Genomic DNA, 17,368 nt, shown 5'->3' on the forward strand with positions numbered 1-17,368 from the left:
TTTAAAAGCAAAACAGGTAAAATGCAACAAAATATTAGGAATTAAAAAACAATATTTAAAAAATGTGTTCACAGAGAGAATACCGAGGAAACGGAAACGAGAGGACGAAGGAAAAGTCAGAAAATTTTTCCGCAAAATGCTAAAATGCAACTTCTCAACCATTACTCTCGGAAAAAATTTTAGTAAATCTTTACTAGATCAGACATTCACTAAAAGCGCGACAGAGAAACGGAGCAACATTATAAAGTTATTTCATAGTACCAACGCCTTAGAAAGACTCTTACTTAAAAACTTAACAAGCAAAAATTCAGCAAGACGCATAAAATCAGAAAGAAAAGCGAAAGTACATAAGAAACACAAAGATCGGCAAACATTCGCTCAAATTTACTCAACTTTCTACAACACAAAAACAAAAAAAATTATGAATCAAACCAAAATACCACAATATTCGCTAAAACAACTAATTCCAACCACAAACTCACAAGCGCCATAAAATATTGAAAGAATACAAAATCTGTTGAAAAAAACTTAAAACAAGGCAAAATGCTAAGGTTAGCTTAAAATTCAAACTCAAAGTTAATTTAATATTTGCTGTCAAAAACTTTTCCAAACGCACTATTAATAGTTTAATAGTACAGAAACTAATAAAAAGCGTATATAACGGCAAAATCAGAAATAGATCACGATAACTTATAAAACTATAGATTGAATGGTCAAAAATTCCCCCAAACGTACATTTATTTGTTGACATGGTTTAGAAAACTACTTTATTTGAATAACTTTACCACAAAACTGCAAAAAAAATCCCCACAGGATCAAATAATTTTGCTCGCTTAGCCACAATTTTTCACAGATATGAAGAGAAAGCCACTCTCTTCTCAGTGCTCTTCACCTCGTTCAACCGTTTAACCTAAACTTTTACTTTTCAAGTGCGGCATTGACTTTCATATCCTGTTTTGAATATATTAAAAAATTAACGATAAAAAAATCGTTCCAGCAATACTCCTCCAGTCGTAAAAAGAAAGCCCTAATACAATGCCATTCTTGGATTGTAAAAAAAAAATAACAGGACAAGTCATGAGACAATTTCGGAAAATTTTTCTTGACTAAACAATATACTAGACCTAGATTGGACAATAAAAGGATTGGGAAAACAACTTAGAAACAAATCCGATCAAATTATTGAAATGGCAAAAGTCCATTTGTCGCATGTGATCAAAAAACCACAATCGAGACAGCGAGTTTTTGTTGAAACGCCGTTTTCTCACTCTAATTTGAAATCGGACCAAAAAATATTCAAGCCTCAAAACCAATCGCTTTTTCGCTCACCTTCTGTTTTGGCGTGGCCAAAATCGTAACTTCAATTTGACTTCAAAAATCATGAAAATGTGGGAACAGACTAAAAAACGACAGCGCCCTGATTCAATTCAAATTCTTCGAAAAGTTAAGAGTGCCTAAATAACAGCCGTTGAGAGGCTAATGGCGGCTATTAACAACACCGGAAGCTCAAAAAAAATTAAGAATAATTGCGAGCGACAAAACCGATAAAAATCCTAGTGACAGGCAAATACCCATAGAAAGCTCGAATTTTATTCAACGGTCAAAATTTATACAATTTAGAAGATGGAGCTCTACTTGCGCACTGGTGATCACAAAATTGATAGATCTTTTATTACTACCTCTACAAGGATTAAGTTGGCCAGCAAGTTGAAGATGTTCCCAATATCAATTCTAATCCAGATTTCCCAAAAATTCAAAAAGCAATTTGTAATAGTTCTCAACAAATCCGTGTTTTGTGCATACTATTAAAATTCAATTAAATTTTGCATCCATGTTTACGCTTTAATCAGCTAAAGCAGAAGTCCATTTGCTCCGAGTGAAGCAGTTCAAGTACGATCTTTTGAAAAAAAAACTTGTCGAGCTATCGAACAAGAGCTAATGGAAAAGAGCCCAACGATTGACGTCAGGCACGCAATCACTTGCTGAATGGTTAAATTAATTGAAAATTGGTGTTCTGGCTATTCATGACGTATGCAAACAGTCTCAAGATTGAAGATTTGAGACAGCGAATTAAAAAGAAGTACAGTAATTCGTGGGCTAAAATTCAAAGAACTTTAGTTTAAAAAAACAGAAATGACCTCAAAAGGACTAAGAGTGAAATTCAAGAAAATTTCGAAAAACTATTGAAAAAATTTTCAATAAAAATTAACTCTATATGAAAATCACTCCACTTTTTGTTCAACTTTTACCCGCTATATAACAGAAGCCACCAAAACCACTCTTCGTGTTTTTAAAGCTGACAGCACCCCAATGTAATCAAAATTCAATGAATTAAAAAAAAACGCCGGCAGACTGACGGAATAGCTGCGAAATAGACTTGCGTGCCGTGAAAATACAGAAATCATTGCGAACTTTTGGGTGCAAAAGACTTGAGTCTCCGGCTTTAAAATCAGAAGTATTATCCAATTGTTTATTTGGCCCTTGCCATCGTTTATCATACAATTGATTTTGCTTTATCAACACACGTAATCACTGAAAAAACCAAGCCAAAGAATAGAACAAATGTAAAACAAGAAAGGGCGTCAGACGAAGAAACAAAAAAACATTGCAGGACAAGTCCTGACGCACAATTTGAACAATTTTCATTGACTAAACAAAAAAACTAGACCTAATACGGACTATGAGTGAATTGGGAGACATTTCTAAAAAAAATCAGACTCAAATTGAAAAAAAAACAGTAAAAATCAAGGTGAAATTGCCGCATGTGAACGAAAAAACCACTAGCAAGAAAACGAATCACTAGCGAGAAAACGAATTTTTCTTCAAACACCGTTTTCTCACTCTACTTCAAATAAGAGCAAAAAAATTTTACGCCGCAAAACAACTCGCATTTTGGTCCATTTCCTATTTCGGCGCGCCAAAATCACTTCACCAATTTGACTTCAAAAATCATGAAAATGTGTGAACAGATTTTAAATAAAGGCAGCGCCCCAATACAATTCAAACTCTTGTAAAAACAAAAGCACAGCAATATAGCTTTGCTCAGCTTACAGCTATAAAAACAGAGCTCCTAAATAATATCGTTTGAGCAGAGGACGGCAGTTATTAAAACACCAATGCAGTTGAAATGAATTGATTTGCAGTAGAGACTCTAAACAATAGCCGTTTGAGCAGATATTGGTTGAATTACTCTCAAACGACTGACGAGCTGTCGGCTTCGTCAGTAGCTAGCTGCGAGTTAGGGAAGCCAGTTTAGCTTAATTGAAGGGGTTGAGTGAGCATTTTTGGGAGCTCGTTCGATTTTACGGGTGGACTGAGGTGGAAAGGGGGGTCTTGTGGGGTAACGGGTCGAATGAAGTGGAGTGGGGTCAAAATTTAAGAACCGCCCTTCACAATATGAATTTATGTCTCAAACAGTTTCGGTGAATCGCATATTTAGAGACCAGTGAACTGTAAGACCCTAAGAGAACTTAATGCCCTCCAGGCTTCTTATCCCCATTTTGAGGACAAAAAATTAAGTGGTCGGACACAGAAACGATAAGACGAAATGTTTTTGTAGTACGAAAAACCGAATTTACAAAGACCAGCCGGACTAATACATTAACTAAAGCCTTTGTTTGCAAACAGAGCTCCTAAATAATAGTCATTTGAGTAGCTGATACAAGCTATTGAGACACCAAGACAGTTGAAATGAACTGAATTGCATAAAAAGAGCACCTAAAATAATAGTCGTTTGGACAGATGATGTCTATTTACAAGAAACTGCAGACCCTCTGAAGTTCTCGACGCATCCGAAAAATTAAATGAACGTGAAATGGTAATGAAAATGATCATCAAAAGCAGGCAACCGTAATACAAATGCCCTGCGGACGTTTAGAATTCTAATAAATGTAATTTGAATTAAATTGCTAAGTCCGGAAGTCATTTTGTCAAGTCAGGCAAGTGGACAATGATGAATCCAAAAATTACGTCACGAACGCAGCAAAATTTATTGCTTAGCGGCAAGAGTATCTGAATAGAATAGACTTTGTAAGATTTTCCGCGTGAATTAGCTCGAGGTACGGAACAAAAACGCTATTTAGTCCATTTTTTTCAACCCAAAACCCATAACTAAGCCTAACCGACTAACGTCGGGCGAATTGCTCTTAAACGACCAGCGAGCGGTTGGCTTCGTCAGTTGCTAACTACGGTTTAGTGAGGCTAAAGTTAGCTTAATTGAAGGGGCGTGAGGTGAGCACCGCTCCGTGGGGGGGGGGGGGGGGGCGGCACCGCTCCGTGGGGATTGATGGGGGCAACGGTAGGGGGGGGGGGGGGTCTTTGTCTGCACGGGGCCACGTCCTTATGGCCTGAACGATGTGCAGAGGTGGGGGATTGTGGGGGGGGGGGGAGTGGGGGTGATGTGGGAGAGGGGTGAAGTGGAGGAGGTCAAACTCTGAAAACCGCCCTTCACAGAATGAGTATACGCCTCCACAAGTTTCTGTCAATCGCATACTTGGAGACTAGCAAGCTCAAAGGCTCTGAGAGAACTTAATGCCCTCTGGGCGCTACCTCTTTATCCCTTTTTTGACAAAAATTCAAATGGGTCCAGACAAAAACCCGTCAAGCGAAAAATCGTTTGAGAGCAATTAAACACGGACAACTAACTGTTTGAAATTCTGTTCCATGTTTGTTTTTTGTGTATCGTGTAACTTCAAGAGAAGTTCATGCATAAGAGCACCCTCAGCCCTCCTGTGAGTTAACTGCAGCTCTATCCTGTTGTATTGCAGCTGGGTATCCAACGGGGGCAGAGAAGGGTGCGAAGAATCATCTTTCGATAGCTTACTGGGTCCGTGAGGTCCTTCTAATGTTCGCTTAGCGGATAATAAGTTATTATCGCCTTTGTTCGAGTCTTCACTCAAAGTTGCGTCGAAGGAGGGCGACTTTCCTGCAAAAGAAGAAATCTAGAAACTTTCTCAACGGGTAGAAGATGGCCGGTTACAATATTGACATTTTTGGACCTTAGTATCTGTATATTAATTGTAACAGGTAGCCATATCCCTAGTCAAGACCGGATGGTTATCTTGAAGGAATCTGGCAGATTCTGGTAGAAAAATAGTTATCTGCCAAATTCTGCCAGAAAATGATAATCTGACAGAATCTGTCAGAACTTGGTGTTATGTGACAGAATCTGTTAGATTAACGAGCCATCAGAGAGAAAATGGGGACGGTTGTATCTTGCAAAAACGTTTCATAGTACCGTTTAAACAAAATGTTAACTTACAAACGTCTCTCAAAGTGTGAAATGGATCAAAATTCAGCATTTTTTGCATACATTTGATCTAACGTCATTTTTTCATGATTAAAGCAAAATACTTGTAGAGGAAAATTTTTACCGTAGCTTTTTTGTGGAATTAATTGATCAAACGGTTCAATTTAGTCGCATGATTTAATTTTCCCTAATAACCAGGATTTTTTATTTAAAACAACTCACGTTGCGAACAAGAGTTACAAAAGCACTTGAAAATTAGCTTGCATAATTGCTAATTGGGTTTGAATGCAGCAAGGATTCATCTTCAACCCAACTTCAACCCAAGAAAATTAAGAAAAAGAAAAGTTAAAAAAGTTTTAAAAAGAAAGATGGAAGGAAGGACTTCTTTTCTGAGGTCTTTGATTAACTTTTTGATGCCTTTTTCCTCTTGTTTTCTTTTGTCGACGCCCAAAATATGTGTACATTCAAATATTGCGACGTTTATGAATGTTTTACGAGCTCCTTAGGAACCTAGGAGGGTTTGCGCGTGCATTTTTTGCTGTAGGAAATACTTGAAAAAAATTGGTTATCTCGTAAGAATCGGGCAGAAAAAATTGGCTATCATGTACGAATCTGACAGAAAAAATGGTTATCTTGCACGAATCTGAAAGAAAATGGTTATTTTGTAGGAATTTCAAAGAAAATGGTTATCTTGTAGGAATCTGAAAGAAAATGGTTATTTTGTAGGAATCTGAAAGAAAATGGTTATATTGTAGGAATCTCAAAGAAAGTGGTTATCTTGTAGGAACCTGGCAGAAGATGCATCGTCTTGTAGGAATCTACCAGATTCCTACAAGATAACCATCCATTCTCGACTAGGGAGGTTGTAGAACGACAAACCGAAGTTCGATAGATACCCCGCCACACACAGACTTACGTAGCTATAACAACAGAAACCATTATTGGTACAAATAGGACATTCGCACCTTTTGCGAGTAGGTGAACTTTGGAGCCGTTGACACTACTGCTGTTATTGTTGTCTCCTCCTCCATTGGAATCACTCGTTGATTTGTTCTTTCGGAAACTGAAGCGGGCAGAACCCAGCATCTTCAACGTCTTAGCCGCGCCACTCTACAATCAAAAAGCAAGCTGGTGCTAGTTAAGAGTCAATAATTAAATAGTCATTGAAATTTCAATCATTGACATTATCAAAAACATACAACAGATTGCCGAAATAGACTCGCGTGCTAAAGAACGCAACAGATACAGAAATGAATAGACGGAGTTGCCGGTGCATCATACAATACCATTTAAAAAACTACCTATTAATTATTTTTTGATAGAGTTCATAATTTTTGTTCCGACCCCTCTTGAGGGGGGGGGGGGGGGGAGGAACTATATACTCAAATGGGTTTTTTTGTTCAGACAATTTTGGCCGATCGATATATTCATCGTAGGTAATTGAGCCTGGTGTCATTAGAAAGCTTGTCCAGCGTAGAATTTGGAATTAAAAAGATTTTTTTGATTTTTGTTTTTTACAGGGAGTTATCGAGATTTACATTTTGACAAAATAGAGTGAATTCCGTTGATTTTATTCACATTTTTTGGAATTAATTGATCAAACGGTTCAATTTAGTCGCATGATTTAATTTTCCCTAATAAGCAGGATTTTTTATTTAAAACAACTCACGTTGCGAACAAGAGTTACAAAAGCACTTGAAAATTAGCATGCATAATTGCTAATTGGGTTTGAATGCAGCAAGGATTCATCTTCAACCCAACTTCAACCCAAGAAAATTAAGAAAAAGAAAAGTTAAAAAAGTTTTAAAAAGAAAGATGGAAGGAAGGACTTCTTTTCTGAGGTCTTTGATTAACTTTTTGATGCCTTTTTCCTCTTGTTTTCCTTTGTCTAACAGATTCTGTCACATAACACCAAGTTCTGACAGATTCTGTCAGATTATCATTTTCTGGCAGAATTTGGCAGATAACTATTTTTCTACCAGAATCTGCCAGATTCCTTCAAGATAACCATCCGGTCTTGACTAGGGATATGGCTACCTGTTACAATTAATATACAGATACAGGGAGTTATCGAGATTTACATTTTGACAAAAAAGAGTGAATTCCGTTGATTTTATTCACATTTTTTGGAATTTTGGACAAAAATTTCGCCAATTTTGCTAAATGTTGTTAAAAATTTTTCAAGAAAGTGTTGTTGATTTTATTTTTCAAGACAAAAAATCGTCGGCTATGAAATTTTGTTGAATTTTTTTGTCAAAAAATCTGGCTAAATATTTTGAAAAATTCAGACTTTTTCATCAAAAACCGCACGAAATATGTTTCTTTCGCTTACTTTGATAAAATTTGCACACCCAAACACCACTAACACAATATTTGTAGACAAAAGCGGCTATTTCTACATCAACTTCCGTTGCGAGTGCTGTAATTTAAACTTTGCCGTTTTTTGCTATCTTTATTCGTTGATTATCAAAAACACAGCATTTATTTTTGATTTTTAACCAATAAAATATCTATATCTATGACATTAGAAACATTAAGTGTTCTTAACGGACAAACAGCATTAGCAGGGCTAGTTTTGGAACAATCTTGGACTGTTACAATCCAAAAAAAATTCGGGTGTAATCTTTGGTCAATTTTTACCTTAGTGTCAGCAATGAAAGAATTATTCTCCTTTCAACTGATTTCAAATTCAATCTTTATTGCAAATTTACGCCTTAAGTTATGGTTTTCCGGCTTTGATACTATAGATTTCACATTTTTTTAGGTATTCGCCCATTTTTCATGTTTTCTAGATTTGTCACATTCTCACGTAATTGACAGTTCATATATCACATTATTGGCGTCAAAATAAGAAAAAATTGATATTATTAAAATTAAAGTCTTTAAAGATACAGATTATGGTCTTGTACGGCTTCGACACTACTTTCTCGAAGAATTTAAATGAGTTTTTTAAATTTTGTCTTTAACTGTCGTTTTTACTTTGTCTTTTTAGTCGTATGAAATCTCCTGTACAATGACCCGGTTGCATTGGCTTTTCAGTGAAGAATAGATGGGCCGATATTATGATATTAGTAGATAACTGACGGCTTTCATGGCTCTAAAAACAATTGTTTTCCAAAAAAAACACTTTTTAACTTCGCATTTTTGTTCCTTTTATTGACTGTTTGTTGCTTAGTCTCGTTAATTACAGGCGAAATATGACATTAATGTCGCCAAGGGAAGGTTTCAAAGGGATTGGTGTCTTAAACTCTACGTTTTTAAAGAATTCGTTATGAACTTACTGGCTTGGACACGCATTTATCTCAAAAAAAGTAAATTAATTTTTGATTTTTTTCAAATTTGACGTCCTTTTTGAAGACGTAAGACATATTCTGGATAACTATAGGTCTCAAGGACTTCCTTTGGAAAAATAAACCAACCTAATTAATTATTTCATTTTGTAATTAATGGCCTTCATGTCTTCGGAAATAATGTCCTTCATGTCTTCGGAAGTATGACTTAATTTTGATTTTTTTTCTTTTGTGCCTTCTCGTTACCTAGTTTCATTAATGAGGGGTCTCAGAAAACATTATCGGTGTTCGAAGAAGGGCTAAAGTATGGTTTTAAGGCTTCGAAAGTGTTTTCTGGTAAGTTTCAATTGATTTTTTGTTTGTTGTTTATTTGTTGTTCTTTTTTAACCGCATTAAAAAGGAAATACCGACGGTTCTTAATTCCCTTCTATAGAAGCATTGCTTTTTGTAAACCAAAGGGATATTTTAGCTGATTTATAATGGTTTTCATGACTTTAAAATTAATTGATTTTTTTTAAATAAGCGAATTTTTCAACTTAATTGTTTATGTTACGTAATTGTTAATTATCAAAATTGTTAATTATTACCAAGCCTTATTTGGACTTGTCCCACATCTTTTCTGTTGAATTTCGAGTCAATTTGCTAAATTTCTGTTTGATCTGACGCTATTTTGACTTTGTTAAGTTTTGTTTTTTAAAACGGACAAAGTTTTTGATGTAATTAATGTTTGTAGTTGGTTTTTGAGTTTGCTGTTCGTCTTGACTCGCTTTCTTAATATTGGCAAATCTCATCAATCTAATGCATCATTTTTTATTCCACTGAGTTAATTGCTTTGGAGGCTATCTTTGTGTTCATACACCAATTTTTTTGAAAAATACTTGAATTTTCGGGTTTTTCTACCTGTTCCTCATTTGTAGACGATTATGCCAAAATTGTGGATGAGCGGGGTCAGAACCTTATGTCCGATCGCACATTACCGAGCCTCCTTGTTTCGTCTACCTCTTTATGTTCTTAACTTAAAATTTTCATTTTTAAAGCCACAATTACCGTTTTGGCAGTAGAAATGTTCATAACTCATTTCCACATTTGGTTTATTTGACTCACACTTGACTTGGCTGATATTAATTTTCGCACAGTGTTTATGTGGCTAATTAATTATGTTGGCCAAATGATTACTAAACTGAATCGTTTAGCAAACTGAAGTCTCTGCAAACTGATTTTGCCTACTAAAACTTTTCCCTAGCCGTCTAGCGCTTAAAAAAGAAATAAAAAACGAATCAAAACTGCTCAGTATTTTTTCCCCGCGCTAAACAGTTATAATAGCTGTTCCTGATTTGGTTGACAATTATGCCGAAATTGTGGATGAGCGGGGTCGCAACCTTATGTGCGATCGCACATTACCGAGCTTCCTTGTTTACTGAAGAATTCAAATGGTTTATTTTAATTCGGTTGCCGTGCTGTATCTTTCACTCATTATATCGGAGTCCTTTATTGATCTTAAGGATTAGAGTAACCTTAACTGACCTTTAATATTAGCGTTAAAAAAATTTAGAGATTGCTTCAGAAAGCCATTCATAAAAAACTTATCGCCTTATTGTTCCGACTACCACTTTAGTGGGGAGGGAGGAACTATATACTCTCGGTTTTTTTGTTAAGACAATTTTGGCCGATCGATATATTAACCGTAGAGCGTTGTGAGTGGTATCATTAGTAAGCACCTATATCCTAGAAATTGGAATTAAGAAGATTTTTTCGAACTTCGTTTTTTACAGGGAGATATCGATGTTTAAAGTTTTGAGAAAACAGAGTGAATTCCGTCGATTTTGTTCACATTTTTTAAAATTTTTGACAAAAATTTCATCAATTTTGCTCAATGTTGTTCAATTTGTTGTCGATTTAAAGACAACAATTTTAAAGACAAAAATCGTCGGCTATTTTTGTTGAATTTTTTGTCAAAAAATCTGGCTAAAAATTTTACAAAATTCAGACGTTTTCATCAAAAACCGCACGAAATATATTTCTTTCGTTTACTTTGATTAAATTTGCAGGAAGTGCACACCCAAACACCACCAACACAATATTTGTAGACTCAAAAGTGGCTAACGCAGCATTTATTTTTGATTTTTTAACCAACAAAATATCTATATCTATGACATTAGAAAAATTAAGTGTTCTTAAAGGACAAATAGCATTAGCAGGGCTAGTTTTGGACCAATCTTAGACTGTTACAATCCAAAAATAATTCTGATTGTAATCAGTCGGTCTTTTTTATTAAAAAATTAGCTCTTTTTTACATTAATTAAATAAGAACTTTTCAAATCAAAGCTCACTAGTGATAGGTCCAATTGGCTTCCTAATTAGCTCCAAAATAATTTATCTGGTTGATTGCTCGAAAAGTAATAGTTGTTTTGACTATTGAAAATATTTGATTTTTAAATAAAAAATTGCTTATTGAACTTTATTCACATTTTTGCTAAGTTTCGGTAAAATTTGTCTGAAATTTGCTAATATCATTAAAAATATGGTGAAATTTTCAATGAACAAAGGTTATTGTTTTCATTAATGATAAAAGAGCGTTGCTGAATTGTTGGATTGAAGTTTATTTCGGCTAAATTTTATTTCGTTTTTGACAAAATTTTCAAAATTCGAAATTTTTTTAATCAAAATTAGCACAAAATTGGCTTTTTCTGGTCCATTTTGACTAAATTTGAGAGTAGAAAACTAAAAATATCAAACACAATCTCCCTAAACTCTGAAAGAGAGCTAGTTGACTTTCGGTGCCCTATAAAAATCTTCTAGAATTAAAATTTTGCCGTTTGCAATATTAACTCAATAATTATACAAAATGCATCATTGTTTTTTTTATTGAAAAATTTAATTTAACAAGTGATCAAATTCACAAGCAATTGGAGCAATTGGAATGTTTATTGGTTGCGCAGAAAAATCAGGGACAGAATTGATCTCACGGTGTAATCTTACAAGAAATTTTTTATTTGCGCGGTGCCTATTTTTTCAAAACGTTTTGCCTTCGGTGTTTTTTAACGTTAATTATTGACAAAATTTTTAATTCACCGTTCAATTAGTGACGCCGCTACATTACGTGAATTAGTCCAAAAGTAGATATAGTTTGCTTTCAGAGAAAATCTAACGGTTATTATGGCTTTGACGAAGAGTTTTAGTAAACTTTAACTGAATTCTTTTGTTTTGCCTTCAATTTTGATTCTTTTAGCAGTCTGCTTTTTAACTCCAACTGATCAAAGACAAATGACTGCTTCAGGAGGTGTAAGTGAACTTACACAATGAATTAGGCTGTTATCTAATGTCTATGACATTGAATATAATTGTTTTAAGAAAATTTCAAGTGTTTTCTTGATGTTAATAATTTTTTTAACAATCTCATTTCTGTCAACTTTTTGCTTAATCTCAGTAAATACAGGTCAAATTTTCTTTCATTTAAGACACAAACAATCGTCGTGGCCGTTTATCTAAAATAACGGCTTATTGGTTCTGGTCTAACGAGTCTTCATATAAAGAAAATTTTGTGCACAATTGCCCATTTAAGCTGTTCTTTTCTGTGGTTAATTGTCATATTACCGAAAAATATTATCATAAAACGCTCAAAATACGCAATTCAAAATTATTATTGATTTTATAACTTATGATTATTCTGCAACATTTTCCTCGCAGAAATTGGTAGTTTTTCTTATTTTTGTCCAGTATTTCTTATTTTTTTGTTGTTGTACGCCATATATTTGGTAATAAAAGGTCCCAACGGCCAACTATACATACAAAAATGAACTCAACAGCTAATATCGGCATATAGCTAATGGTTTTATTGACCATTAAGTTATTTTTCTTCAAAAAAAGTAAAAGTCTAAAAAGTAAAACTTCGTCAACTTTTCCGTTTTTCTGGTATTCGTCACTTTTTCGTGTTTCATATCATTTTTGAAACGCAGCCTGATTTTTGAGAGAATCCGTTAATTTTTTATTGGACCATACTATAATTCCTCTGTTCACTAAACGTTTCGACTGATGTCTTTAGGGCTGTTTTTTTTTCAGAATTTTTCGAGATTTAGATACTTTTCAATGTTTGCGGTTCTTTCTGTTGTAATTTTGAGATAGTCCGTTTACTAAAACATTTTATGATGTTCAATGGAGACGCAATTTAAGACTTAATTTCCCCCGGTTAATATCTTATTATCTTTTTGGCTTCAACAATGTGGTTTTTTTTAAAGTTGTTTGTGAAATTAGTTCTGCTAGTAATTATTGTTATTTTGCAGTCTTGTCACTTAGTCTCAATAATAAGAGGCGCAATTAGTTTTCTAAGACGATGCAAGATTAACTGTATTCTTTAAGCTGAAAGCATATGTTTGTTATGAATTTCGAAAACATTTATTTTTTAAAAAAGACAAAGGATTTTTGAGCTTTGCAAATCTTATATCTGTTAATTTGTCACTTAGTTTCTCTTTAGAGAGATCAAGTCACATGCATTACTTAGTTAACTAGAATTGGCTCCTCACAGCTGTTTTTTCCCTCAAATGGTCTTTGTTCTCGGTAATAAAAGTTGATATATTCCTACATAAAATAATTGTGATTCTTGCATATTTGCCCATTTTTTAGATTTTTGTCTTCTTCTATAGAATCACAATAATGGGGGGAGGGGGTTCCGATGAAATTTGACAAAAAATCAACTACCAAATTTTAATTTTTTCAGTGAAGAGCTTAGTAAATCAATCATTCGGTGATTTCAGTTGATACAATGATTTTAATTAGATTGACATTAATTTTTTTCAAAAGGCAACGTTTTATTTTCTTAAAAGTCGCCCTTTTTTCTTTTGTTGTCGACGTGTTATCAAGTCGCATTGAGTAAGAATCCCATATTTTTTTTATAATGAAGTACAGTTTTTTTCTTTAGTATAGTTTTTATCTGATGCCATTCTGATTTGGTAATTAATGGTTCTAAAAGAATGGACAACAAATTTTGGTCGCAATTAATTTTTGTGATTATTGGATTTTTTTCACCGTCTTTTCTGGTAGTCGCATTAATGACAGGTCTCATCGGCCCTCTCAGGTATATTGTTTAATACATTTAGTGGTTTGTTGAACGATATAGTAAGTTTTCTTTAACTCTCCCCTCATTTTGTAGACAACTAAGTGAAAAATGCAGATGAGCGGGGTCGGAACTTTATGTGTGAACGCACATTACTGAGCATCCTTATTCGACTTTAAAATGACTGCCATTGAAATGTAGAAATGACGCCATGCGTGTAAAAGCAGTAAAAGGGCTGCATGAAAAGATCAGAAAAATAGCTCTTTTTAGGTTTACTGCGTGAAAAATGAGCGTGCGATAGAAACAAAAATAACTAAGATCACCGCAATATAGCTACGGTCAGCTAACAGCTAGGATAAAACCGAATATGGTGATTAATTATCAAAATTGAACTCAAAACTGACTGTTTTGGATATGTAGGAAAACATTTTTAAGTGCGGTTTATTTTGATGTCATTACGTAATTGAACATACTCCTGTCTCTCAGTGAGAGGCTACAGGGTCAAGTATTAATACCAATAAGCATTATAGATAGTAACTAAAACTTATGAGAACAAAGTTCAAGTACCGGGCATCTAAAAATGGGCTTTATGGGTTTATCCCGTTTCTACTTCCGATTTTGATTTTCTTATACTGACTCTCTTCACTTTGAATGAAGCGAGCTGCGCAGCTGCTGTTTAAAAGGACTTTGAACAGAATGACCGTGACAGAGGAGTGAAACTAGTCTAGAGAACTCAAAAAGATTTCACGCAAAATGTCGAAAAAGCGGCAAAATGGGTAAAGCGAAAAAAAGTTCGACGAAGTAAAAAAAAAAATAGGAGCGCTATAATAACCGGCTGAGATGAGGGCGGCTATTAAACAATCAAAAATTTCGAGATTGAATATTATTGCCAGCGGATATCTGTTTATTTCATTTATTCACGCAATATAGCATTGAAATAAGACCTGTAGGATACAGTATCATTTAGAGGTCATGGTATCAAGTATAGTCATGTAACAAAAAGTCAAATCGTTCAAAATGAAATCGGAAATGTAGCAGTCATGATTTTTATGTAACCACGTTTTAGCTTCAAAAGCTTTGTTGATTGACTGTATTACAGTTGATTTGTCTATATGCTTACATTACAGTAATATATATATATATATATATATATATATATATATATATATATATATATATATATATTATATATATTATATATATATATATATATATATATATTTATATATATATGTATATATATATATACACCTATTGTTTTAAAGGGAAATGCGTATTTAAATATTCAGTTAGGATTCCCTAACTCCTACAGACTAGGCATTGAAAAAAGACCATGCATTTGAAGTTCGCAAAAAAAAATCCACGACATCAATGCAAAGACAGGACACTGGCTATGAGCTAAAAAATAAACAACGTCAAGATACACAGCGCAAAATTTAGTGCTAAGGAGGAAAGCTCACTTCAAATCCGGCACTTCTAAAATGGACGAACAAACGATGATAATATTTTCCATAGTAACATTTCAAGATATGAAAAAAAGATACCAATTTTCCTGTTTCTTTTTTAGACCACTGTATTTAGAAATATTTTGTTCAGAGATGCTCCATGCCGTACTTGTTTTGACATCTAGTCAAGAATATAGCCAAAAGATTGCCGGAAAAAAGCCGCGATAGACCCTTGTGACCTTCCATGAATTAAAACAACTACGGAAATAAGATAGACAGATCGACCACCAGACTTTAATAGACCACTAGACGTTTTGGGTTACATTTGGACTGTCAATTTGTTTGACATATACGGTCTATAAAGAAGAAGCGCTAAAAAACATTTTCAAAATTGGTATTCGAAATCAAAAACTCAAGACTATTAATCAAGAGTTAGGGCATATTGGATGCACACTATTAACTAGAAAATGTTCATAAAATTTAAAGTTCCATTGGTGAGTTCAGAAGTCATTTTTTTAGTGAGGTAAGTCACGCAATTGGCATTAAACCAGAAATGACGTCACGAACACAAATTTTAACTGCAAAGCAGTAGAAGTCAGTGAAGTCATTGAAAAAGTGAATTCCAAGAAGTCAGGCCGTAAGAATCATCAATGGAGACGGCAAATTAAAAAAACATAGCAGGACCAGTCCTGAAATAAAATCCAAAGAATTGAAAAAAAAACTTAGAAGTATTCTAACTGACCAGCAGATCAATTTAACAATCCCAACCAAAAAGACAATCTCAAAAATTGAGAAACTAAAATAATCGAACAAACTAAACAAAAAAAATTTTTTTCTGAAACTTTTGAAACCTTTTACCATGAAGGCCAAATCTGATACAATTCAATATACTCATTAAGATACTCACATGAAAAAGATTTAATGTCCACGTACATACACGAGAAATATGACAAAGGCTTCAAAAAAGACAAGTGCAAAATTTAAAGATGGTTTCTAAATTTTGCGGAACTAAAAAAGGCACAATAAGTTTTTGGTCTCTTGAGTTCTGCTATGTAAACTATTTGCAATACTTAAAAAAGTTTTGTGGGCAAGTAAGGATTGTTAAACTCAAAAAATGACCGAAAAATTTCAAAAAATTCAAAACAATTTCAAATCTTAGCAAAATCTTGCTAAAAATTCATCATATTAATATCTTCAGAACCATTACATTGTCTCCAGAGGCTATCCAGTATCTCTCAAAGTTTAAATAGTTTCATTGGATCATAAAGACCAATAAATTTGAAACACGATAACAGTTTTCACAAAAATTGAAAGTTAAATTTTATTAAAAAAAAGCTAAAACTCGAGTTATTGAAACATTGATAACCAATCCATTTCCTCTAGCAGCTATGCAGTAACTTATTATTAAATCCTAGAGGAGGTTCCTGTACCCTTGGTGTCGGAAAAACTCGCTGCTGAAAAAATTTACAAGAAAAATCTTGAAAAAATATCAAGTTTTTTTTTAAAAAAAACTGCTGAAATTGAAGATAGTAAAAATTTGAAAACTATATCCTTGTCACTAAAAACTATGTTGTAACTTATTATCAAACCCTAGAGCAGGTTCCTTGGCCTTTTAGATTGGAGAAAACTTGAAAAAATGACAAATTTCAAATAAAAACTTGAAATTGCAGGTTTTATCAGTAAATCGCTTAATTTGTAATATTAGAATGTTGAAGGCCATTCCATGGCCAATAAAAATTACTCAGTAACATATTATCAAACCCAATAGGAGGTTAACTCGTCCCTGAAGCTGGAAAACATTAGATAATTAAAATAAATATTTTAAAAAATGTGAAAAAAAATTGCAAGTTTTTCTAAAAATTGCTTAAATTCGTGATGTTAAAATGTTGAAAACCATTACATTACCACTAGAAACTACGCAGTAACCTATTACCAAAACCTGGCGGACATTCCTTGACACAGAGGGCTGAAAAAACTCAAAAAATTACAAAAAAAAACAAACAAATTGTAAAAATTAGTATAAATTTGCGTGTTTGTTTCGAGTACCAAAAGATATAGCTCTTAAAACAGAAAAAAAAACAATTTTTTCATGCAAGAATCCTTTATGAACTTTTACAAAAGTCAATTTTAGACGGGTATTACAAATAAGTCGAAAAAGAGGCAAAATGGGTAAAGCGAAAAAAAGTTCGACGAAGTAAAAAAAAAATTAGGAGCGCTATAATAACCGGCTGAGATGAGGGCGGCTAATAAACAATCAAAAATTTCGATATCTGTTTATTTAATTTATTCACGCAGAATAGCATTGAAATTAAAAGACCTCTAGGATACAGTAGCA

At 33.7% G+C, this 17,368-nt stretch overlaps 1 protein-coding gene across 6 annotated transcripts in view; it reads right to left on the minus strand.

Annotated features, from left to right (window-relative positions):
- The window catches only part of LOC142344540 (1-phosphatidylinositol 4,5-bisphosphate phosphodiesterase beta-4-like), a 129,710-nt gene that overhangs the window by 10,202 nt on the left and 102,140 nt on the right, over positions 1–17,368 (minus strand). For all 6 annotated transcript variants that reach the window (XM_075396298.1, XM_075396297.1, XM_075396296.1 and 3 more), the window contains 2 exons: positions 6,214–6,358; positions 4,645–4,924 (listed from right to left, as the gene is read on the minus strand). In XM_075396298.1, coding sequence (XP_075252413.1) covers positions 4,645–4,924; positions 6,214–6,358 — 425 coding nt within the window. The remainder of the gene's footprint in view (positions 1–4,644; positions 4,925–6,213; positions 6,359–17,368) is intronic.

Source organism: Convolutriloba macropyga, chromosome 8, assembly GCF_964194025.1.
Source record: "Convolutriloba macropyga chromosome 8, txConMacr16.3, whole genome shotgun sequence".
Taxonomy (NCBI): domain Eukaryota; kingdom Metazoa; phylum Xenacoelomorpha; order Acoela; family Convolutidae; genus Convolutriloba; species Convolutriloba macropyga.